The 26,097-nt window shown below is 35.4% G+C and overlaps 2 protein-coding genes across 2 annotated transcripts in view; one reads left to right on the forward strand and one right to left on the reverse strand.

The window, feature by feature from the left end:
- Positions 1 to 2,792: 2,792 nt before the first annotated feature.
- LOC137385952 (repressor of RNA polymerase III transcription MAF1 homolog) lies at positions 2,793 to 11,542 on the reverse strand. The gene is made up of 8 exons (XM_068072582.1): positions 11,416 to 11,542; positions 10,587 to 10,936; positions 10,157 to 10,300; positions 9,623 to 9,791; positions 8,789 to 8,913; positions 8,466 to 8,588; positions 3,991 to 4,088; positions 2,793 to 3,329 (listed from the first exon to the last, which is right to left on the reverse strand). Coding segments are annotated over exons 2-8 (744 nt in total). The 5' UTR covers positions 10,670 to 10,936; positions 11,416 to 11,542; the 3' UTR covers positions 2,793 to 3,327.
- Positions 11,543 to 16,439: 4,897 nt separating this feature from the next.
- LOC137385951 (DNA topoisomerase 2-binding protein 1-like) overlaps positions 16,440 to 26,097 on the forward strand; it is a 50,539-nt gene continuing 40,881 nt past the window's right edge. The window contains exons 1-10 of the mRNA XM_068072581.1: positions 16,440 to 16,481; positions 16,715 to 16,801; positions 17,117 to 17,298; positions 18,790 to 18,914; positions 19,797 to 19,862; positions 20,085 to 20,234; positions 21,841 to 22,037; positions 23,234 to 23,307; positions 23,406 to 23,486; positions 25,514 to 25,651. Coding sequence (XP_067928682.1) covers positions 16,748 to 16,801; positions 17,117 to 17,298; positions 18,790 to 18,914; positions 19,797 to 19,862; positions 20,085 to 20,234; positions 21,841 to 22,037; positions 23,234 to 23,307; positions 23,406 to 23,486; positions 25,514 to 25,651 — 1,067 coding nt within the window. The 5' untranslated portion in view covers positions 16,440 to 16,481; positions 16,715 to 16,747. The remainder of the gene's footprint in view (positions 16,482 to 16,714; positions 16,802 to 17,116; positions 17,299 to 18,789; positions 18,915 to 19,796; positions 19,863 to 20,084; positions 20,235 to 21,840; positions 22,038 to 23,233; positions 23,308 to 23,405; positions 23,487 to 25,513; positions 25,652 to 26,097) is intronic.

Here is a 26,097-nt window from a genome sequence, read left to right on the forward strand (position 1 = left end):
ACAACTTCTATTGTGCAGTAAACGTTTGCAGATACTGCAACTGCTCACTGTGATCTACTGCATATTTATTTCCATGACACATTACCCAAACTCAACAAACCATGTATACCGCGAATGCGCATTCTTTAAAATTTGAATCTGCAAGTGTACTGCAACTGCGCATTAGTATAAAGTTGATAATGTGGATTAACTGACTCTGCTGGCTTTCCAAGCGCTTGTACCGCAATTTCTCTGGTACTGCACATCATCCAAAGTTCTCACCACAGTTGATGGAAACGTAACTGGATTACATTCACACGACTAATCGAACTTGCGCTCTTACTCCCATATCATTTCGGAATAGCAAGTCCGACATTATCGCCATTCCGATAAAATAGGAGTCTTTGTATTGTATTCTTATTAACATTATATATTAAAACCATAATAAATCTTCACTTCAACAATACTGTACTATGTATAGAGCTGCTGATTGTCATCAATTTGTTTGCCTCAAGTATAAGCAGTCTAAAACTCCTACTTGTGTGGTCACATCTTGCAATTGTGTTGTGGCTGAGTCAAAGTCAACTCAACACTTGATTCTGTGATGAGTTTTCACGAAAATGTTGCGGGCGAGCGTGTACAGTGTAATGCAAAAGTTCCTACTGTATCTAGCAATGGTCTCGCTACATTCACCCTTGTACCAATACTGCTTGCGCTGTGCATTAGAAAATTGTTGTACTGCGTGTATGCTGCAATACATGATATTATACTGCATAGCTGTATTGCATGTATACTGCGTAATGCGCATTAGTAAAAGTATGCAATTCAATTATACTGCATACTACATGGCTGTGACACGCTTACTACTGCACTCCTTATGCAATTGTATAAATATCCAGGCAAAAAATTACTGTAATTGTAATGCATTTTTACATCTGGGCATCAGTGAGTACTTTCACTTTGTGAGTAGAATTTTTTCGTAATGATCTCAATTCTGGTAGATATATCTCTATGAAAGTATTTGCATATTCAGTGTAATAACCATTTTAAATAAAACTGTGCACTAAAAATGTGCAGCAATAATATTGCGCAACAGGGATGCTGGAATCCTCAAAGATCCGATGAAACTATTCCTAGGTTAGTGAATAGTAGTCAAGCTACATCAACCCTTTCGACTCCATCCAATTTTTCTTAATCAGGCATGAATAGAGCAGTTATGACTCTCGTCAGATAAGAATTATCGTGACACGCTAACATAATGAACATCATATATGCTGTAATTGTAACTAACAGCGGCATATGGCCGGTGATGACACAGCGGAGCCTGCCAAACCATATCCTGCAATTGGTACATTAGACACTCGATAACTGAATATTTATCGACCCAGCAAGCCTAATACCTGAATAGCCTCAGATGCAATCAGACAATTTTTGATCAGAAATTACAATATTTCTTTTTGTCTAAAAATTCCCACAGGTATGATACGCTAATGATGTCGACAGCAAGCAGGCTGCCATGCGCATAATAAGAAAAGCAACAGCGTCACATGAGGAATAAAACATCACATATTGATGGAGGCTGCGTGCATAACTGCGCTATCTTACTGACTACCAGTATGTTGAGGAGCTGGTTGGAATGTAGAACCATAATCAGTATAGATGCTAAAACAGAACCCGTATCTTACATACATGCTGGTATTTACACAGATGGAAGACGAGCGCATCATGACTGGGTCCAAATTTTTAGGCTTCTATATATAAATTGTGCGAGTCGGCTCATTTGGCTGGTACAATAATTTATGAAACTGAATAAAATGTACAGCATGCACATATGCTGGTGTTTGCCACGTAGTCACCAGTCAGATACAGGAGAGCATAGAATAGACAGAAGAAACTCTATTGAATTTTATACAATCTTTTCGATAACTTCAACCAGATCACAAGTTCTTGTTACACTCTGAGAAATTGATAATCGCAGTTTCTCTATTCTCATATCATGAGAGTATAAAAGAACTTCAGGGGTAAATGTGAAAAAGGAAAGTTTGGAGGGATGTGAATCTGAACTGGTTATCAACAACAGCAAAACTTTTTACTTGCTCACACAATTGCTTGTAAACTCTGTTCAAACAATATCAATTAAATGCAAACAGTTCTACAAAGAGTTGTCTGCACTCTTTCAAGGTAATGGTGATTAACATTACTGAGAGTAATGGACTATAAACGGTTTGACTTATTCACTCCAGGCCACCTAAATTTGCTAAAAGCATTTGCTAACTGCTAGGCTTTAGGTCATGAATCTTCCTGATTGATGGACATTTTGGTACAAATTTTCCAAGTTTTATGGTGAAGTTTGAGATAGATAAACAATAACATGCAGGTAAATGATTTGGTCAAAACTAAAAAGTGGACCGCTTTTATATCTTTTCCACTTTGTCCTCAAGTTTTACTCCAATAAAAAACTAAGCATGGAGGCTAATAATTTATGTTAGCATAAAATAAACCTTACGTACTTATCAACTGAAGATCCTAGGATCACAGGCTAAAACGTTTTTAAAAAAGTCACTTTCCTTGTAAAACTGCTGTCAAAGGTAGAAATATGCTAGTTGTATTTGAAAATTGCTACTCAAACCACTTCAAATGGTCTCAACACGAGGCTAATGCCTAGCACCGCTTATGAACTTGAGTAGATTACATTATCTGAAAAGGACGAACATGTGATTGACCGTCTGGCAATTGAAACGATTTTATAGGTTTGGTAACAGTGATAGAAAAACGCGTTACAACTTGCAAGATGATTTATGTAAAGCCTATCGTTGTAGTCCGTCTTATATTATTACACACGTAGACAGTGACACACACGTTCGCACGTAGACAAGCACACAGCTACTATGGAGAAAAGAGTGCAGTATATAATTATATGGGTAAATCAGATATATTGAGAAAGATGCCTCGCTCATGAAGCAAGGGTGAGTATAATAATAATATATTGCCCGGCTTATAATATATTACATGCGCCGTGTCTGAGTGTACGGATGCTGAGAAATACCGACACAGTCAGCACGCAGCCACACACGGAATGAAGATATCCATAGCAAAACAATTTGATGCACCAACTGGCTATTAAAATATTTGAATAAAATAACAAAGTCGTAAACGAATGGTAAAATGAAACAAACAAAAAACTATGTGATTGTGTGAAGTTGACCTTCAGTGTAGCTAAGACTGCGTTTACTAAATACAACAGAAGAAATATAGAAGAATGGAGAGATGATGAATATTATACACATGCGAGTGGGGAGGTTAGATGATTGCTCTCGTTGTGCATCTCCACTGCCAGCCTGTCAGCACCTCTACAAAGACACAGGAACTGACTCAGCTCTGCCCACTATGTACATGACCAAACAGCACACACTTTATAATAGAGTAGTATAATACTGCACCTGATGGCTGAAACAATTTGAGATTAGTTTCAGAATAACAGGTATAACCCAAAAAAGCCTTGCCAATTACTGTGAAATGAGGATACATGTATTTAAAAACCATCAAGACAAAGGTAGATATAATAATCAGACACGTCAGTATAAACAAACAGCTGAGCATGTTTTTTTGAATTTAGTGAAAAAGACCAGCTCGACATTGATCTCTTCTGAAGCCGAGGCATTTAGTTCATGGATTCCCGTGTATTCCAAACTGAACATTTTTCCATTGATTTATCAAGTCGATTGGTTTTGTGACAAGCCTAATGCTTCCTATCCCTCAGCAACAAATATTCCTCAACACAGAGTAAGAAAGTCCAAAGAGAGCTACATAGTACAAACTACATCGTACCGCTGTATGGCCGATCCTTGAACCACCGATATTTGTATAACCCACTGCCAAAGATAATCTAACAACATGATTCCCCTCATCAACCCTGACAATCTTTTTTCTAAAATCATTAAAAAACCTTTAGGCTAAATATGGCAGAAAATATAAGATGTACATTGTATATAGCTAACAAGGCTCACTTACAAAGTTCTTCAACAGCTCCTTCCATATCATCTATACTCATCTCAGCCGCCAGACTTGAATACCCCATATCTGCAGAGACCTCATCAGTCTGCATGTCACTAGAAAAGTACAAGACTTGTAGATATATGTCACGACCATATCAAATATGGTATTGCAGAAGCATACTTCACAGGCGGATGCAAAATTCTCCCAAAGGGCAAAACTGTCTGAGAAAATTAGCATCATAAAAGAGATGACAATTTCAACAGTATTAGTGCACAGCGCTATGAATATAAAAAATATATTAATTTATTCGAAAATCTATTAATGCAGCAATAGAGGTAGATTTAATGTGTTGCTACAAAACCAGTAAAGCTTTACACGTGTACAGGGCTATCTTGAGGAACACATCTAGCTAAATAGGCCATAGCAAATTTCTTATGAAGAAATTTAGTTGACAGTAAAACCTCTACTTGAATGCTCTATTTTTAAATCCTGTCCAATAGCAGCATTTTATTAGAGCTGACGTTCAAATAGAGGGTGGCGCTGTATTTTTCGACTAACTTGCCAAAAGATGAATTTAACCCTCTTACGATTAGCGACGCTAATGTCGCCTATATTTTGCACTTTCCTTCGGGTGGATCGACATAATGCCATCAGCCTCAGCATTTTTGCTAAACTGTTTTTCATATACACCAAAGTATCAGATTGAGTTAAACAAGAAACTAATTTACTTATAAAACATTAGCAAGATACAGCTATTAATTATGTTGACAGTGTTGCTTTTAAAGACCGAACCATTAAGGTTTAGAGATAAAACCAACGGACATAACGTTGTCAAGTTTTAAAGAGACTTTCAAAGTTAAAATACACCGTAATAATGGCAGCTATTACATCGTACAGTGCTCCTAAAAATATTCTCATCATTCATCAAAACGCTTTAAAGTCTTCAGGTAAATTTGTACATCAAATTATGGACGAATCTGAAAGCAATGGATATGATTTAGTTCGAATGATTGTCGTGACCCGTTCTCTCAGGTACACTATCATTAAAATCAAAGCAACTACTACAGCACTACTACTACTACTACAGCACAGACAAAAGAATTAATTATTATTGATGTAACCTAGTCATTATTAATTTATTAATACCATTTTGTGGACACTTTTCTAATTACCACTTTCTATTATGGGTTCGTAAAGATCAAAGGGCGTCTAAGTGGTGGGCAAATAGAGGTGGGATTCAAAGGGTAGCGCTGTATTTTTCAACCTTTCTTTTATAGTGGCGTTCTATTAGAGGTGGAGTTCAAACAAAGGTGGCGCTGACACAAAAGTGGCGTTCAATTTGAGGTTTTACGGTATATACAGCTCCACGCATTCTCCTATCAGGAGAGTTGGATGTACTTCCTTGTGCATGCCACAAGCAGAGACCTGTCTCATTACTACAAGGATGCTACTTTCAAGCTATCACTCACAATTTACCTGTTTACCTGGGATAGACAATGTAACAGTTTGAGGCAACAAAAGCTCTTTGTACAACATCAACATTAATAGAAACAACCATACACGTATATAGTTAGTTTTATGTCAAAAGTTTTCATCTTTTGTGTGATCAATAGTATACTGTCAGGAGATGATGGAAGTTTGCTGTCCAATGATATTGTGTTTAAAAGAGATGTGATACAGAAATTTTAACAGCTTTACACAGTAAGAACTTCTTCTTGCTTTGGGTTATGCCAAAACAAATAATTTATATTGGTTTTGGCATAACATTCGTTGGTCTGCCCTTTACGAGATGGGATGTGAAAATGATGATTATAAGGCCTTTGCTTGCTGAGGAAGCAATACTTCATTTAAAAATGTATATAGCAAAAAAATTAATTGTTTTCATATTTTAAACGAATTTAGAAATGGGATTTTTCGTATGTAATTTATTTTAAATACTCAAATAACTTTAATAAAAACATAAATTCAATTAATATTAATCTTTTCTGACTTTTGAGTTCATTCTATTGCGATATATCACTCATATAGATAATATTAATAATGATACAACAAGCAGTAGACCTACATCTCTTAGCAGTACATAGCTGAAAAATTAGTGGTATTAGAACCCAACTATAGTTATATCGGAGATAAGATTTGTATATAATAAATATCCAGCTACCTTAAACAATGTTCTTCAAACGCCTCAGACAACAGAAAATGATGCATTGCCTAGGCCCTAGAGCATTAATTTATCAAGCAAGTCAAGACTTGACCGTTAAATAGATAGTCAGCTACATTGCCGAAATGACAAGAGTTCAAGTTTTTTTATTGACCTTTGCTACTGCTCTCCAGATTGCTTGCCGAATAAAAATTCCAAATTGTGAATTATGAATTGTTTCACGAGGAAACTACTCCTGGTTTCAGTGAATTTGACTGCTAAACAAGATTCTTGTAACATGCATGATAGACATCAGAGCTATTATACCTCCTTTAAAAATGTGCCATTTGAATGCACTACTTTTACAAAGTTTAAATACCGTGAAACCTCTAATTGAACACCAAATTAATTTGAACGCCACTTCTCTTTGACTGTCACTATAAAAAAGGATCAAAAAATAGAGTGCCACCATTTAATTAAACGCCACCTCCATTTGACTGCCATTTGAACATTCTTTGATCTTTACGAACCAATAATAGCGAAAAATAGGCAGAAAAGTGACCAGAAATTCGGACTAATAAAACAATGACTTCATTACATCAATAACAATTAATTTTTTCGTTGTTTCTGTTCGTATCGAAGTCTGTTTTTCAACTTCAAAGCTTTTCGGTTTAAATAATTATTAATTTTATCAGGCTAATAGTAGATTCTCGTTCAATGTGGTCTTGATAATTCGATGTATGTCCAAAATGATTTTCAGTGACGACGGTATATGAACGACAAGTTTTAGGCTACAAGTTGTGATTAGCGCCTATTCGATAAAAGTTTATCATCGTTTGTGCGAAACGCAATGTTTAATAGCATTGCTCTGCTAAAAAAAAAATTGTTTGGACACTAATATCGACTGGTTCAGCAGAACAGAAAAAGAGTTAAGGTCAGAAGACACTGTGAAAGGTATTGAACAGCTAGAAGATGTTCGTTCTATCGAATGCAACAATCAGAACGCAACTGGCCGAGCAAATGATGTAAATATTATTGTTTAAAAAATATTAATTTTTGTTTCTGCATGTATTATAATTATGAGTTGTTTATGTCACTTGTTCATAAATACATATTTGTAGCATTTGGTAGATTATTATTATACAATTTATAAATTTGCAGATTTATAGCATACTGTTACATAGCATCCTTGCGTTCATCTTAACACAGCTTACAATGGATCGATGGTCATATCTCCTCTTCTATTGCATGCAAACTATAGCAAACATATCAATGAGTGCAATGAGTTTTTATGCAACATTGTTAAATATAATTATAAAATGAAAATGTCTTCAAGTTTAAAATAACATCAAAAATTGAAAGCTCCAATAAATTGGAAAGCAGAGCACAGTCTATAATATCATCGCAGGTTAATTGCAAGCAATAAATATCAACTGGTAGAAATATTTCTCGGCATCCCAATGCATATTTATTTAGAAATCTTTGGCAAGTTCGAGGTAAGTTAGCATATTTATTACATTCAAAAGAGTTCATGTCACTCTGCCCAAAAGAGAGTGCAAAATATAAACAACATTTGCTTCACCATAAAAGGGCTAAATTTATCTTCCCAAAATTCTGATGAGCTATTTGAAAAATACAACGTCAGCCTCTATTTGAACGGAACCTCTATTTGACCGCCACTATAGTGAAAAGAATGAAAAATAGAACGCCATGGTGTTCAAATCAAGGTTTTATGGTATGTTTGATGGTAACACAATTAAACATTGAGTAGTAAATAACTTTGCCTATCCTTGAAACCCTGTAATAGCAGTATAAGATGGCTCACCAATAACCAGCAGCATATAAGGAAATTAAATAAGCAAATGAGGTTCAATAAACACAAAAATTTGTTGTCTTGGCTGCTGTTGGATTATCTTAACCAAGGTTTCGTAAATATCTTTACTATAAAAAACAGTATGATTGAACCAACTTATGGACCCCATAACAACAATATTATATGGAATATTATATGGAATATTATGTGACTATAATATTCCACATTTGTGATTGACATGCTCAACTGCTAGAGCCCGAAATATATATATTTAAAGTTATTCTTATCATTATGATTTGTCCATCTCGTAGACATTCTTGCCAACTGCGTGGAGTTTGCTATTGTCCCAACTCAGTAAAATATGTCAAGGTTTTGCTTTTGTAGCGAGTAGACAACTTCCCATTTACTGTTGCCACCTACTTTTAGACAAACATATTTTTGTATGCTGGTTGACTATTCATTCATCTGAAAGCTGCCTAGCTACAACTAAACATTTGTATTACTAAAAAAAGAGTTGGAGTTGAATGCATAAGTTACCTGGAGGAACACCGGCAGTTAAAGAACACAATCCTTTTCCGCTTCCTGTTGTAGAAAAAATAGTTAAATCCCCAGATCTGGCCACTCTCACCGAACGGGTCACTTGACAGATCTGGATTGTAACTACAATGATACATTCAATCATAGATAATATAAAAAATACACCTGATCCACTGAGATCTTGAATAATGTTTGTCTAATGACATGAGGACCATCCTCTGCGACAGACACACAACTTAAATCGCTGCAGCCCTATGAAGGCTGACAACTACTCTCTCCTATATGTGCGCTATCAGAATGACATAGATAAACACAGTGCTTACCTGTATATACTATCACATTCCTGCAGTCCTATTTCACCATCAATGGCTGTCCAGAGCTGCCCCTTCAGTGACTCATAACCGGGTATTACAGGGGCGAGCAAGCTATCTATGCTGCCCATCACCAACTGTGAACAGAGTACATGCCTAAACATTATTTTAACGGTTGTGTATGGTAGATGTAGCAATGTTTACATAGATAGCTGAGGAAATTTTAACATTTGAAAGCCAAACATTACAAACTCCATGGTTTCCACAATATTAGTTATTGAACATAACTAAAATAGCTGAGAAAATATAGGTCTTTCCTCTGTTTGTTGAATGACAATTCCTTCATTACAATACTATAAAGTAAAAGAGGCAGTAGGTGAAACTATTTCAGTGTCTATTGTGTGTTGGTAGCAACAATAACTGAGCAAAGATAAATATTTTAAAGCAATGAAATTGACTGTAAATCTCATAGGACCCTTCTGGTACATTGCGTACGAGACAAAATCTCAGAAAGGTATTGATGTTCATCACAAAGGATTGTAAAAAATTCGCTAGCGGAAGCAGTTAGCAAATCAATTAATTAGCCTATTGATTGCCAATAATGCAGCCTATGTACCAAGTTACAAAATTAAATCTAGCCTACGTGTAACAGTTTTTCAATAGAAATGATGATGACATAGCTGACTCCAACTCCAAAGGATTAACCCACTGACTGAGTGGATAAGCCCAAATGACTGAGCCAACTTAGCTATTAGGCAATCAACATTCCACATAACCTAAACAGAACTACAATACAAGACTATACAAGCTTGTGAGAACAGACTGGCAGCAGTCAGCTCGACTGACCTGTAGATTTTCTTCCTTACTGAACTCCTCGCTCTTGGCTCCACTGAAGTCATACTCGGAGAAAGAGGCATTGAGAGTAGATATGAGATAGAAAAGGGACTTGGTGCTGATTGTGTCACATAAAAAGCCAGCACCGTCATCGCTGCTGATGCTGTTCCTGCTCACCTGCCTGCTATTACATATAACATGGAGGAAAGATGAGTACGCATGAGCCCTTTCTTTTTCAATGCTTGCATTGAGAGAAGGACTTGCTCCGGGCAAACAACTAGTAGGAGATAAGTGACACTAGCTGTTCAATAGACGATCTCATAGTACTCATAGAGGCAGGCAATAATGAGATAAATGAGTCGATAGTTAATCGTATTATAGCAAAGCATCCCACAGCCTTTAAAACTTACACCTTGAGTCGAAGAGGTTACAATGAAACGAGATGAAAGTGATCAAACATACCAGATATTAAACTAAATATCCGTTAAAAACCGACAAATAAAAGAAATAGAAAGCAGCCAAGTTGCAATATATAAACACCCGCACCTTGATGGACTCCTAGATAGAACAGACTCGGGAGGAGAGAGGGCGTGTAGGTCATTTGGACCGCTGCCGCCATCCATCTCTGTCATGATAGCCTTGTAAAGTCTTTTATCACTGCTTGTCATCTTACAACTATAACTCTCAATCCTGTGTGAAGAGATTGAGGCTTCTATGGATACAGGGTATACAGAGGAAAATATTTCTGTTAAAGCTTGATGTCCTGAGACAAAAGAAATTTATTAACTACTAAAATTCCGTTAAAGTGAGATTTTTTTATCTTAACTTCCAAACCTCGACACGAAAGAACTATTAAAAAAATGTTAACCATCAAGATTTCTGTATTAATGTCAAACAATAAAAAGTTCATAAAATTGTTTTCTGCTTTCAGTTAACCTCAATGTATCAAATTTTAGACAGTCTGCTACAAACTTACCGTCCATCTAAATTGTAAGCATCACTGTGCGATGACAGAGCGCAGTTAAGAACTCCGAATGAAGAATTCTCTAAAAACTTCATGTTGCGACGTGAAACAGAAGAGTTGATAAATCTGATGGAACTCAACAGCAGTTATAATGCTTTTTGACAGAATGAGAACTGATTACAGTAGGGAATAAGATAGGTAAGTGATTGTTCTTGTATACAAAATTTGGATGGCAAAATTTAGTAATGGCTTGATTGAAGTTGACTTGCATCGCAAAATTACAAGCAATGCGAGAAAATAGGAATCTCCTTCTTGAAGTTACTCTCAAATTATGTCTTGAGAATATTGAGCCTGTATTCAACCTGCAAATATACCACGTACGTAATTTAATAAACCGCTTTTTAAAAACCAATTCCGAAACTATAAATCAATGACAGCTGCTAAACCATAAGAGCTAAAAAATCTTACAACATACTCAAAGCAAACGTAATATTTTTTGAATCAAAAACTACAGCTATAAGTTAGAAAAAAAGTTTTGAATAAAGAGCAACGCATAACTCGAAAGAACAATATTAAAATATGCGTATACACTGTACATCTGAAAACATGATGAAATACAGCCAAACAATACTTTACTGACCAAACATGAACCAGAGGAAAACTCAAAAAACATAACAAAAGTAAACTTGTACCAAATAACTGAAGAAGGTCTATTGAGCTAATCATTATTTAGTTACTAAGTAATATAGTTTATTTCCTATTTAAATAAAACTACGCGAATTACACGTACGTTTCTTTGATTTCGTTATTAAACGAAACTTATGACTCTAAACGTACTTACTATTTCTTATTTTACAAAATTGTGGATAACTGATTTAATTTTCAGCACACACAATGACAGCTTGACTGAATGTTTTAGGTAGTTTATCTTATGCACGGAATTCCAGAGTCGGGGATTTTCTAAGATGGGATTTGCAAGAATAGATCGCGCAATTTACACGTCGGAAAAGTGTTGAACTTACTGTTAGAATATCCCGATAAGATCGTCGCGCAAACAGGCTTGATGAACCAATAAATCCTTGGTAAAAAGAGATACAATTGCGAGACATCCCAAGAAGTTTCAAAAGGTCGATGCTCAAGAATACTCGATGAGGATTAACGTTTAGATATTTTATCTTTCTATCACGGAGTACTGTGTTATAATTTATTTACATTGCCGGAGAGCATTTTAATTTAAACTGAGTTTGAAAGGTCAAATGTAAAACTAACTCAGAAGGGCACACTTGCTGTCGACATTTACGTAACTTACTGTCATAGTTTTGCAATTGTCTTGATTGTAATTATAAATTATTTGTTTAGCAGTGGATAAAACACTAGGAAAAGTTAAATATTTTACATAAATTTTAAACAAGATATGATATGCATATTATGCTATCATAATAGATGTATCTAGGTATGTAGACTATTGCTACATGAAGCATGAGTGCTTACCTATCTGGAATATGAAAAGCTCAATTAGAGTCACCAAAAATTGCAAGTGATAATTGTCTAAGCTAGATAGCTAAAAACGGTATGAGCACATAAGATATTAAGTGCTAATTGGTGTTGTCCAAGTTTATGGTTATCAACCACGGAGATTCCTGTGCTAAAAGACAAAGCAGCTTGCATAGGTGGCTAATAATGTCTACAACTGTCTCGAGTAGCGATTTTCGGTTGATTCTATTCACTACAACGGTAGTGACGGGACAAGAGGCTAAGCTCAAATTGAAAATTAACTGTCATCACAAATCTTGTCATTATATCAGTGAGGTTGCCGCGTTAGGAGAATGTAATGCAACAGGGGACATTCTGAGTATTCTTGTATTGCAGTCATTAATGGCAGCTTTAAATTCAGCAAAGTTTTAGACAGCTTGTGCCAAATCAGAGTAGACAGAAATTGTTGAATTAGATTATAATAACTTTGGGTACCTTTTTATTTATTCCACACCATTTTAGTAGGATGATGTAGTTCAAAACTTTCACTCACATAAACATTTTCCATGAATAGTAGTTCATATAAAGCTTTCCTTATTAGTTTTAAATATATTTCAAGGCATAATAAACCCAAAAAAGAATGGTTGAAAGAAAACTTTTCCGAAAGGTGTAAAGACTTTTGTTCTTCTGCATCTTGGACAAAATCTTGTGTTTGTTTCTAGTTTAGTGGAAAATTTTTCACTTGTTAGCCATGATTGTATCTCATGAAAAAGTTTTTAAAATACTGAAAACTATGATATGAACCCGAATTGAACAATGGGTGCATCAGTTGCTGAAGGAAAGTTGATATCTACAATTATTGCATTCTTTCAAATGGTAAAATAAGCAAACTTGTTTTCAGCAATGAAATTTTTTGTACTTTAATGAGTATGATAAGCTCACATATACCCTTGATGTGCTCACAACATGCACATGAACTCTGATTCAACAATGTCTATCGATGATCACCATTATGATGACATCTATTTTTCGCTACACAAAGTCTACTATCAAAGTCTATAATAAATAGGATTACCAGCATTAACTGAAAACTTGTCAGCATTTTGTAGCTATACTTAAGTATAAAGACACTTTGGTATCATGAACACACTAATACTAAAGTCTAATTTAAACTTATATTCTCTAGCTTTGCACTTTGTTCAATGCCCTTAGTATATACCGTAGTTGTTTGTAGGTAGAAAATGATTTGTAGTATTATACTCGATATACCTATGACATTAAATCTAGAAAAGAGTGTTCATGAGCAATAACCAAAACATCAAATTCCACACCAGGTAAAATTTTCTCAATTTTTCTTCAATAAGTTGGCACTTTATTTGAAAAAAATTTGGTAATACATCAGTTTTGCTTCAATGCGCTGCTCTCTTTTACATAAAGTTCGCCTTTCTGTCTCTCACATTGTTTAGGATAGAAAATAGCACCCTCTGGCTTCACTAGTTTTATAACTTAAGATAAAGCAAGATATTTTATGTTGGCTTGAAGAAGCTGAGGATGTCGATAGTTTACATGTAGATGTTGTATGATTATTGTATTTAAGCTCATTCATTCTGTAATTTTTCTCACGATCACCCAGTCTTTTAGTTGCTAGGATACCATCGTTGTGGTCATTACTCTAGAGTGATAGTAATAGTGCAGAATTTTCTAAGACCATATCTGCGTACTCCACAATAGCCAGGAGCAGACAGACTGATGAATTCTCATGTTTTTTATGGGATTAGATACATATACTGTTTCCTGTCTTTGACATGGATTGGTCTTTTTACTTCATACAAGAAATTGAAATTTGTACTTTGCTCTCCTTGGTACCGATTAAAGTTACTATACTTGGTGTCAAAAGAAGAATTTGTCAAATGGTATCAAGAATAATGGGTGGTCCGCTGTACCAAACGTCACATTGCACAAGTAAGTGACTGCACTAATTCAAATTAGTAGCGAAATCAGTCCGAATTTACTGCAGTAAATTCGGACTGCACTAGTTCAAATTTCAATTTTACTGTGAAGTCCTGTTTTATTTTATGATACTAGGCTTAATCTTTTTGATATCCATCTATGTTACAAGCTTCATAAGTTCCAAAGTATGAACAGTTACGGTAGATCATAATGGGGTGCATAAATTCAAGTGTGACATTTTCTAACTAATGTTAGCAGACAGTGAGTAGGAGACTAGTAAACGCGTAGATTACTCCAACAATTAAAGTGGAAGTTTATTGCTAGCTCTATAACTTGATATAAACCATACTCGTGTATGTAGTTGTTGGTTAGTAGACTTGAAGACTTACATAAGATTATAAACTCGACAACTTTTTTTCACTATTATCTCTGTTTCTCATACCTGCAATAAAGGTGAAGTCTGATTACAAGAAATTGAAAATACGTAACAGAAAATGTTACTTTGCTGCCTACATTTTCCTATTAGTACTTGTAGGCCTCCTATTAGTACTTGTAGGCCTTCTATTAGTACTTGTAGGCCTTCTATATTCACTGCGTAATCATTATTACTAAAATAATTATGTAATTATGACAATTTGTATACAATCAAACCTTGATTTACTTCCATATAGGAATTTTTTGACTTGAAATGACTTAAAGTTTGAGCAAACATTTGTCTTGACATACGAAGCAATTTCTAACACAACGTTCAAAGTTTCTTGAAACATCAGTTTTGTTAATCAATACAATATTGTGCATTTTGCCTTCACATAGTTTGGTTCTACGCTATTTAAGTAATATTAAACATTACTTCGTAACATTCTCTTTTAGTTTTTACTTGCCGTTTTGAAAACTACTGCTAGTATTGGTGGTGATGGTAAAAAAAAGCAGACAATTGATTAAAAATTAGAAACGAATAATAAATACATGAGCGAACATCTTCAGATGAATTCTTTAAAATACCTTCAAAACGGTCTAGTAGTTATCATGAGGAAGAAAGTACAAGTGATGTGAATAAAAGAAAGCCTGAAACTAGTGAAAGTGAAGTGGCTGACATTGGTAATTAAAGATAAAATGCAAAAGAATATTTAATATAAAACAAACAAATAATATTTTGATTTAAAGTTCATCTAGTGTAATTTCTAGTGTGAGTGAACTAAGTCAAAAGAATCACATTAAACAGTTTTGTAAGTTGCCGATCTTCGAGATAACATTGTTCTGATAAATGAATCCTACATCTTATACTAAAGTCTAAAGCTAATCTCATGTTACTAGTTTTACAAAAAGGGAGGTAGAACTTATTGATAAAATCTTTTACATTCATTAACATGGCATTTGATTTTTCTTGTCTCTAACAATGCAATTAATATGTTAAAATATTTTCATACTCTCTCAAAGTTTTGGCACATGTCTATAGGTAAGGTATATTTTGTAAGCTCTAATGCCTTGCATAGACATCTGAATATAGCCTGCAAATGATGAGTTATATAGCCTTTGACTACTCGTAATAAACCTTTATAATGAAAATTATCAACCCAACTAAGCCTCTGGTATTTCCTACCTGTTTTGTACATTTTACAATACTGTACATATGGTGGAACACTTTATCATTTTTGGCTAAAAAATGGTAGTTTCATAAGCTTTATTCTATTTTAAAGTTTGTGTTTTTGCAATTGAATTTATTCAGCTTATTTTCCTATCTTTCATCATCACTTTTAGCTCACGGAGCTTATTAACTGTGAAAGCTGTTGAGGGCATTAAATGGACTCTACCGTTGATGTTGAGCCAGAAGTATACTTTGTTTCATCTGGTGATGGTTCGAGTGACTCACAGTTGTTCAAGGAAGCTGTTAAAGTGAGTCAAAAAGATTCCTTGCGTGTGCGGCATCTCTGACCTTTGTGCGAGTTAGGAAAATGAACGAGATGATTCCAAATACTTGACACCAGTTGGGGGTTTAAATCTGGTGTACATGTATTATATGGGTGGTTGTATGTTTATAATATATACTTTATAATGTGTTAAGTTTGGTAGTTTATATTGATGTACATATGCCATTCTCATTGAAAGGGTATCTCATCATAGTTCAGCCGCAATGCAAGTTATGGCAACTGATAATCAAACTCTATGTGATACTGCATCTAGCGTGTGGTTACTTTAGGCCTGTCAAACAGCTGGAATTGAGCCCAAGATTTTGACTGCTCATGAATGCCTCAAACGGAACCCATCAGTCAAAAGTGACATCTATATTCTCGGCAGCTTTGAAACTGATGTCTACGAACACCTCTTTAAAGGACACGCAAGGCAAGCCTAATTGTATTGAACTTTCATAGACATCATGCAATTGTATGCTTGTTATACTCCGAGTTTTTCAATGATCGTTTTTTGTTGCATTCGTGTAGGATATGTGGAGCACCATGCGTCTTGCACTGCCTGAAGAATTCTGAGGTGAGTTTCATCTTGTTGAATCAGTCATCTTTTAATTGATAAATGTAATTTTTGCAACCCTTAATTGTATCGAGCCTTGCTTAATTATTTTGTCCAAAGTGTGTTTGAGGAAACCATGTTGTGTTTAGACTTGTGCGAATTCGGCCGTACATGTGGTTCCCTGAAAGTGGTCATTTAAAGCCATCCGCTACGCTGTTACAATACTAGGCCTTCGACATTTTGAATGTTTGCAGGACTTGCCTGGTGCGGATCACCCAGTTTACTCAATGTGTATGGACGGAGCACTGGTTACCCTCACAGGAGTTCCGACTGTTGACAGGGTTGGGCTGCTTTCATTTAAATTCTCTGTAGCAAATAGGTTTCTGCTCATGCGTGTTTGACCAGATTAATAGACAGAATAATTGATCTTCTGTGACTAAATATTGCTTGTACGTACATGAGTAGGAAAACATGTTGTTATCATCTTACTTTATTCCCAGGCTCATGCTGAACATCAATAATACAGATCCCTGTATTATAAGCAGTGGTTATTACATGTCTATGTGATGTCAGCATTCATGTTCCAGCATCAATTTCCCTCCAAATAATTGCTATAGAAGTTCGATTAAACCGGCTACAAACCTGATAATTTACAGGTGGACATAGTGAAACGAATAGAATGGCTTGGTGCGACATTCACAAAAAACCTTGTCAAGTCTACAACGCACTTAATAGCTCAGGAAACTTCATCGAAAAAATATCAAGCATCAGTTGGACTGGGAATTCCTGTCCTTACTCTTGATTGGCTGTCGGAGAGCTATGAGAAAAGCAAGACTTTGTGAGTTCAGTTTTTTTACACGACTAGCCTTACGTTACGTTAGAGAATGTTGTACTTGTACATATAGACTGGATGGTGTTGTACTTGTACATATAGACTGGATGATGTTGTACTTGTACATATAGACTGGATGATGTTGTACTTGTACATATAGACTGGATGATGTTGCACTTGTACATATAGACTGGATGATGTTGTACTTGTACATATAGACTGGATGGTGTTGTACTTGTACATATAGACTGGATGGTGTTGCACTTGTACATATAGACTGGATGATGTTGTACTGGTACATATAGACTGGATGATGTTGTACTTGTACATATAGACTGGATGGTGTTGTACTTGTACATATAGACTGGATGGTGTTGTACTTGTACATATAGACTGGATGGTGTTGCACTTGTACATATAGACTGGATGATGTTGTACTTGTACATATAGACTGGATGATGTTGTACTTGTACATATAGACTGTAGGGTGTTGTACTTGTACATATAGACTGGATGATGTTGTACTTGTACATATAGACTGGATGGTGTTGTACTTGTACATATAGACGGTAGGGTGTTGTACTTATACATATAGACTGGGGTATGTTGTACTTGTACATATAGACTGGATGGTGTTGTACTTGTACATATAGACTGGAGTATGTTGTACTTGTACATATAGACTATATGATGTTGTACTTGTACATATAAACTGGAGTATGTTGTACTCGTACATATAGACTGTATGATGTTGTACTTGTACATATAGACTGGATGATGTTGTACTGGTACATATAGACTGGATGATGTTGTACTTGTACATATAGACTGTAGGGTGTTGTACTTGTACATATAGACTGGATGATGTTGTACTTGTACATATAGACTGGATGGTGTTGTACTTGTACATATAGACTGGATGGTGTTGCACTTGTACATATAGACTGGATGATGTTGTACTTGTACATATAGACTGGATGATGTTGCACTTGTACATATAGACTGGATGATGTTGTACTTGTACATATAGACGGTAGGGTGTTGTACTTATACATATAGACTGGGGTATGTTGTACTTGTACATATAGACTGGATGATGTTGTACTTGTACATATAGACTGGAGTATGTTGTACTTGTACATATAGACTATATGATGTTGTACTTGTACATATAAACTGGAGTATGTTGTACTCGTACATATAGACTGGATGGTGTTGTACTTGTACATATAGACTGTATGATGTTGTACTTGTACATATAGACTGGATGATGTTGTACTGGTACATATAGACTGGATGATGTTGTACTTGTACATATAGACTGGATGGTGTTGTTCTTGTACATGTAGACTGGATGGTGTTGTACTTGTACACAGGTGGTTTGTCAATAGAAAAGAGTGCCACATTATTACTAGGCAGTCGAATATCCTATATTGATTCCCTCTCGTACCTTATTGCCTATCATTGCGTGGAAGTTCACTGACCAAACGCTTTCAGACTCTTTGATGCCAAGGAGACTGATTTCCTTAAGAAATACGCTTGTCCGATGTTCCTTGGGTGCGTTATCACAGCTTCTAATATTAAAGAGCGAGATAAGATCAAGGAAATCGTGGAAAAAGGAGGTCAGTATACGCTGTTCTGGTCCTCGATCTGCGCGATCAATATAGTGTTCGGGTCAGTGAGGTGTTAGCAAACAAGCTAGCCACGGGTAGCTAGCGAGTAGTGCACGGGGAGTTCTCATTTCACCTCTACCAGTCACCAAGAACATTTTTATTGAAATATCAAATGGTCATGTACTTTACTCTAGAGGTTCATGTCCAAATATTCTTTACCTTGAATTATTTATTACGTTAAAATATTTATTAGGTTAAAAGTTGATAAATCACTCTTTGAATTGCTAGTCTGAATAGCAAAACATAAACTTTGGGAACGAAAAAAGACCCATTCTGATTTGTGATAATAGACAGTAGTACTTGCATATTTTTTGCATTAAAATTTTTATTGTTACAATTTTGTTTTTCCAAATGTATATAGATGAATTAAAATATATCTCAATTTTATTGCATATGGAAACATTTCAATTGCTGGGCTAATGCCGCTCGTGATAACATAATTCTAACCTGTTTATGTGTTGATTCATCCACCCCTGCCCTGTTTATGTGTTGATTCATCCACCCCTTTTCGCTAATAGTCGTCATTAGCTTTTTGATATTGTTAAGAAACAGGTATAACGGTACCATTAGTTAGTCTTCCAAAAGTCTCCTTCCTTTTTGTGGGAACAATCCCTGGAGATTGAGTGTGGTATCCGCTTTGGTTGTTGCGAGCAGAGGCTGCGCATTTGTAAGAGCATTGTTGTACAAACAGTGGCTCAGTGATTTTGACTAGACATGTCTGGGCTCAGTTGCCAGTTGTAGAAAGCAATTAAAAAAACTTCTTACGAAGTTGAACCCCAATAGATCAAGTGCTCTAGGCCACATCACTGACTGTGTATAATATCTTACTAGGTGGGAAGTATTCAGGGCAGATGGCTTACAAGGAATGCACTCATTTAGTCATTGACAGACCAGAAGGTGAGACTGTATATTCCCTTTCAGTTAACTGCCTCATTTTCAAAATCGTTTGTTTGTGCATTTGCTGTTAAAAACTAGATCTTCTCTTTGTTTGACTTTTCTCATTTGCGTTACCATGTAGTGTTACTTTTCTCATTTGCGTTACCATGTAGTGTTACTTTTTGTGGAAACACTCCATTTGCCTTGAGATTTTTTGCTGATATATCACATGACTGGTTACAGGCCAGAAGTATAAAATGGCTCAGAAGTGGGGCTCAATTAGTATAGTCGCCCCGCAGTGGATTTATGACTGTGAAAAAGAAGGCCACAGGCTATCTGAAGAGCTTTCCAAATATACCATAAGAAAGGCCTCCACCCCATCCAAGGAAGAATGTAATTATTATATCTCTTATTATCTTTTGCCTATTACAACAAGGCTGTGTGTTTCCTCGTATGAATGGCAATCATGGTGTTTACATGTATCTTCGGACTAGGCTGAATGCCTGGCGTTGCCCGGGTAATAAAAAGGTCTTTGGCCAGAAAATTTATTTTTATTTAACATATACAACATTTACCATTTTAACTTTTAAACTTCATATCATGAGAAAAGTATTTTTGTGCAGTTCAAACGAATTAAAAAAAAAATTAAACAACTGTAAAGGTTTTCAAACTTTTTCAAAAAACTGTGAGTTTTAAATTTCATAACTTGAAAGAAGTGTTTCGCTGAAATAAATTAGGAGGAATAATAAAAATGTAAAGGTGTTTAAATGTAAATGTGAAATCATTAGCAAGTAATGGCTGAATATAGTCTGTTTTGCTACAATTACAATGAAAAATTATTTGGTATACAATTATATGATTTTAGGTCGTTTCTGTATTGGCATGCGAAAATTGGCATGCGAAAATATCGTAGGTTATAGCTTTATAGGCGTACATTGAGTGGTATAAAAACACATAGTAATTATCTAATGCAATCACCTCCTGGTAAAAATCATCATTAAAAATAATTTGTAAACTTTAGTAACTCTAGTTACCTACAATGACTAGTGCATTTTGTGGTTATGATCTGCAAGATAATATAACAATACAATGTACACTACTACGTGGAGAGTTCTTACCTTCGAGACAGACGTGTAACATAAACGCTGAAGCTAACTTAAATGAATTTAGTTTACTAAACATGTACATGTACTTGACGGAAGTTTCAATATGTATTTTAGTGAACTTCAAACTTTCAACTAAAATTTTATCAGTTACCCGTTTGCGAATCCGTTTTAAACGAATTCGCAAACGGAATACCCAATAATGCGAATAATGGATACCGCTGAACTTGCCACGGCGAGCAACGTATGTCTCTTAATGACGTATATAATCAGTACACAAATCGCTGAATTTTAATTTTGAGAGATATTATTGTGGATATCGCGTGGCAGAAAAAACTCGCCCTAGCCAAAAAATAACGAAAAAGCATTGTGTTTCTTAGAGTTAAGCGAAATATATTTTATAACAGCATATTTTATATGCTCAAATAATATGTCATTTAGCGTGTGCTTATACTATACGGTATATGATAGCGCCTTTGATTAGTACGCCTTGTGGTAGAGCGCGTGGATCTACAGCTTGCGATTGCAATCTCGGTGAGTTCAAATCTATCAGAATGTGGAATTTTAATTCTAAGACCTTAATAGCCATAGCCGGACACACGGATACACATTCAAACAGACGACGACAACGGCGGCAGACAGACGACAAACTTTAAGAAATATATATATCAATGAGTAAAGACAGTTTGAACAGTTGGTTCATGCCGGAAAAGGAGTTGTATGATCAGAAAAAAACATTGAGACGACAACTCCATTTTAAAGCTAGTAGTAACACGTTATAATAATATGTGTGATGTCAGTCATTTTGCTCTCTTTTTGTTACATACATTGTTCTTATAAATAATAATTGTGTATTCTGCCTCCTTACCTGCCATGTTCTGTTATCTCTACAACAGTCCGTTCTCCAAATCCACCAGATGTTAGTGCCATTCATTCAAGCACGCTATCAGTGTCCAACATAGATGAGACTATATTAAGTGTACGTGGTCCTGTTCAAAGCATGGCTACTATGAGAGAACACAGCACTCATCTAGACAATACTGTTACCCAACCTGAATTGAGTACTTCCTGTGATGCCCTCAGCAAACGTAAGGTATGCATCTCGGCAATTGGCGGAATGGCATTTTTTTAGCTAGGATCTCCTGGTCTCGCTTATTTGTATTTCATTGAATCAATGTGTTAGCGGAGTAGTTTTAACAATATTTAGAGGTTGACTTGCAAAAAAATTCACATTACAGTTATTTGGTATCAAAAAATTCACCATGTTGTACTCTGCTGTGTTGTAGGTGCGAAATATGTGGAAATGTGATTACAAGCTCTTAAAAGCTCAAAAACGAACAGTTAATCGCCGCCATCACGAAAACGCCGTAGATTGAAATCAGTTTATTTCTCTGACGTAGTCATTACATTTGGTTATTGTTTTGTCACGTGATGTTCTCACGTAAATTGAAAGGCCAATGAAAGGGTCAATATAAAACTTCTCGTAGCACTAGTTTATGACAAACACTTTGGGTTTTACCGAAAAGCCCGTATCAAATATACCCTAGATGCTCGCTACTTGCTAACTCGCTACTCGCACAATCCTATTTTGCCATTTGGTCAATATGACCTAATGTGTAGCGTTTGCTCTTCAACAGGGGCAATCTAGTATTTTAATCCAGTTTAAATTAGTCGGGCAACCAAAATTAGACTTAGTCCTGTGAGCAGAGGTTTCCTTACTCCAATTCTCAATTACTCTTGTTCATGTATTTTTGTGCATAGTTCTGGGTATGCTGATACTTAGCACTTTCATTTCTACTAATCCCTCGTTATTTCGCGATTCACCTTTTACAACTCCATTACTTCAGGAGATAAAAAAATTATTAAAAAATTAAAGGAAACAAACAAAAAGTAAAAAATTAAGAAAAATAAATAAAAGTTAAAAAACAAAATACAACGCATGCAAATCTGTGAGTTACCTCCCCATGCTTGCGATTAATAAAAAAGTGATTTTAGAAAATAGCTTCCATTTCACGGATTTTTTGAAGGATTACTGTATGAATAAACGAAACCCTGTGACTAATAGAGTTGGTTGCTACAAGATCTGCATTATCAACTTAACCTGCTTTATCTAACAGGTTGCTTCTTAACCTATTAGAACTGGTCCGGATGGGACCTGTTTCTTGTTTATTTGCTAGCGGAATGTCATGCAGCTTACAATTAAGTTTATTTGGTAGCGACAGCTACGTCCGCTTATCTTTATTGATAAAGCATTTCGTTTATAATGAACTCGAGAGTTGTCTGCTGTAGGTTTGTGTGAGAGGGTTTGATGATAAAACTACAGCATCATTAGTTGCCATGGTGACAAGGTGTGGTGGAGTCAGGTAGGTCAGCATTAAGATTTAAAAATTTTTTTGTTGGCAGCATTGTTTAAAGAGATTGGTTTACTGACCACTGTGTAAACAGCTTTTTCCTGTCGCAGGTCACTCAGTACGGTCAACGCCGATTATATAGTCGTATCTTCACTGGATGAAGATACAAAACAGCACATTAAATCTCTCAGGTTAGTACTGATCAGAGTAACATCAAATATTTTTGTATGATTTTTTAAACTGGAGCAGTGGTAAATGTCGTAGCTAGCGATTGAGTAAATCAGAGAAGGCAATCTTGAAACTCACGGGAAACATACAATGCAGTACAAACTTTAGAGCTAATTAAAGCACAAGGTTTTTGATATGTGGGCCAAGAATTGAGCTAAGTTTTCATCTGCTATATGTGTTGTTAAGTTTGAAGTTAAAAAGACAATTATTTTTTGCTTTAATTTTATGTTAAGTTGCTTAGAAATTTTCTTAAAAAAGATATATTTTTCAAAAAGTTCTTCCCAAAAAAACTTTTATTAGCTACTGCTCTGGGCATTTGCACCTTTCACTTTTCCATCTTCCTTCATGGCCTTCACCTCCATTAGCCGATTTCATCTGTCGCTAAGGCTTGAAAGCTTAAATTTTAACTGCCAGTATTTTAAAATTACTACTAGTTATACCAATGTAATCATGATAGTTCTTTTCTCAGCACTTATTTTGATGTTAAACAAACAAGAAACCAATTTTTGAAACAAAAACATTGGCGATGCAAGCTCCAAGCTGTGACATAAGGTGGTCGTTTTTTGACAGAATACAGACATGAATTCTGATGGCAATGCCAACATTTAGCCAATGCAGACAGAATGCGAAACAAACACACTTCTGTCGGCTGCATTCTTATACGTTTCCGCATCTAGTTGCCAACATAGCGAGTAGTTATAATGTAAGATTGAAGCAAATTCCACAAATTCAGAAAAGTCTGCGCTGTATTTATATGTCTCGCGTTAACTTTCGAGTGCTGATTATAGACTTACACCAATCGACTTGTGCGTATATCTTGTGGGAAATACTAGCAAAAAATTCTTCCTTCGCGCAAATAAGTATTTGTCCATAAAATTAGCTATTCTTGGAAGTCATCCTTTTAAAACTTATCATACTCTGCTTTCATGAATGAGGATTTTCAAGGGACAGTTTTTAGATAATAATTTTTAATTTTAATTTTTAATAATAACGACCGATTTCAAAATAAATATGTAGTGCTGCAGCTGTTTCTGGCCGACATTTTACAAATATCACGAATCTCTCTGTCTATGACATGACTTGAAAGTGTTGGTGAAACCTGGTATTTGGTCAAAATTACACAAAAATATTACTGAAGCCTCATTCTATACTATTATGTGCTGCTGTTAATCGAATAAAAATTGGAGCTGTCAGTTAACCTTTAATAGTACTGTTCTTTTATACAATATAACTTTTTCTTTGCGTTTTGATACATCAATAGCTTATAAATATATATAATTATTTATTATTCCAACATGTGTTGATTTTCATATTTCACAATGATAGAGGTATGATTTTGTTTGTATTAGTTTACTTTGAGCCATTTTTGGTTCGATTAACTTGATTGGTCTACTAGTTGATTGATGGACAGGCTTGATCATGTAACAACATAAACTCTTATTACAAGGTTTCATTGTAGGAGCTGTACAGATAGCTAAATTCTGATAGGTAGATTGGTGATTGGGGGTTTGGTGATCTGACATCATGTTAGCATGTAACTCTGTGTGAATGATGGAGGAGCAACACATAATAATGAGTGTTTAACATTAGTTGCACATGTAACGATGCTGCTTTGATTAATGGTCGCTGAGCTCATGCTCTACAACACAGTTGGGCCAATATCAGTAGAATCGGTGTTTGCTGGAACGTTTACAATATGTTGATTATAATTGTGTAAGGCAATGCAATTATTACTTTTGTTTGCCCAAAATTGCCTACTGAATATATTTGGATTAAAATTGGTTATAGAATGTCGAATAGCGAAAGTGACAGGCTAAATTTGCTTTGAGTTTGAACATATTTTGTTTTAAACCTGTGTTCAAGAGATAATGCAATGTATTATCTTTTTTGCATTTAGACTCTCTTTCTGGGGACATGTGACTTGAATAACGCCGTATCATTGATTAGTTGTGCAGGTAGCCTATTGTTTCAATACTACTCTTGCCGGCAGACAACCAGTCGTGTCTAGTAACTGGCTCCGGGCTGTTCACTCATCACAAACTTTAGTGGATGTGGAACCATATCTCTTCCAGCAACCAATCAAAAGGCGACGAAGTTCACTCGGGTCGGACCCACCATCATCGAAAAGGTGCTTACTTAAACTCTCCCTCCCCATGAATATCATTCTCATTCTCTTAAAGGTTGACATGCAACAAAATTCACATTACAGTTATTTGGTATCAAAAGATTCACCATGTCTTACTCTGCTGTGTTGTAGGTGCCAAATATGTGGAAATGTGATTACAAGCTCTTAAAAGCTACAAAACGAACAAACAGTTAATCGCAGCCATCACGAAACCGTCGTAGATTGGAATCAATTTATTTCTCTGACATTGTCAAATGACTTGGTTATTGTTTTGACATGTGATGTTCATGTCAATTGAAAGGCCAATTAAAGGATCAATATAACTCTTCTCGCAGCACTAGTTTATGACAAATACTTCGGGTTTTACCAAAGAGCCCGTATCAAATATAGATGCTCGCTACTTTACAGTTTTGCTTCGGCTTGGTCTAATCGTCTAGTCGTAATCTGAT

This window comes from Watersipora subatra, chromosome 1 (genome assembly GCF_963576615.1).
Source record: "Watersipora subatra chromosome 1, tzWatSuba1.1, whole genome shotgun sequence".
In the NCBI taxonomy this organism is placed as follows: Eukaryota; Metazoa; Bryozoa; class Gymnolaemata; order Cheilostomatida; family Watersiporidae; genus Watersipora; species Watersipora subatra.

Bases quoted from the DNA above. Each gene is read 5' to 3' on its own strand.
- LOC137385952 (XM_068072582.1), bottom strand. From the start codon at position 10,669: ATGAAGTTTTTAGAGAATTCTTCATTCGGAGTTCTTAACTGCGCTCTG. The intron at 10,301-10,586 runs GTAAGTTTGTAG...CTCTTCACACAG, and splicing joins GCTTACAATTTAGATGGACG to GATTGAGAGTTATAGTTGTA. The intron at 9,792-10,156 runs GTGCGGGTGTTT...ATGTAATAGCAG, and splicing joins CTATCTAGGAGTCCATCAAG to GCAGGTGAGCAGGAACAGCA.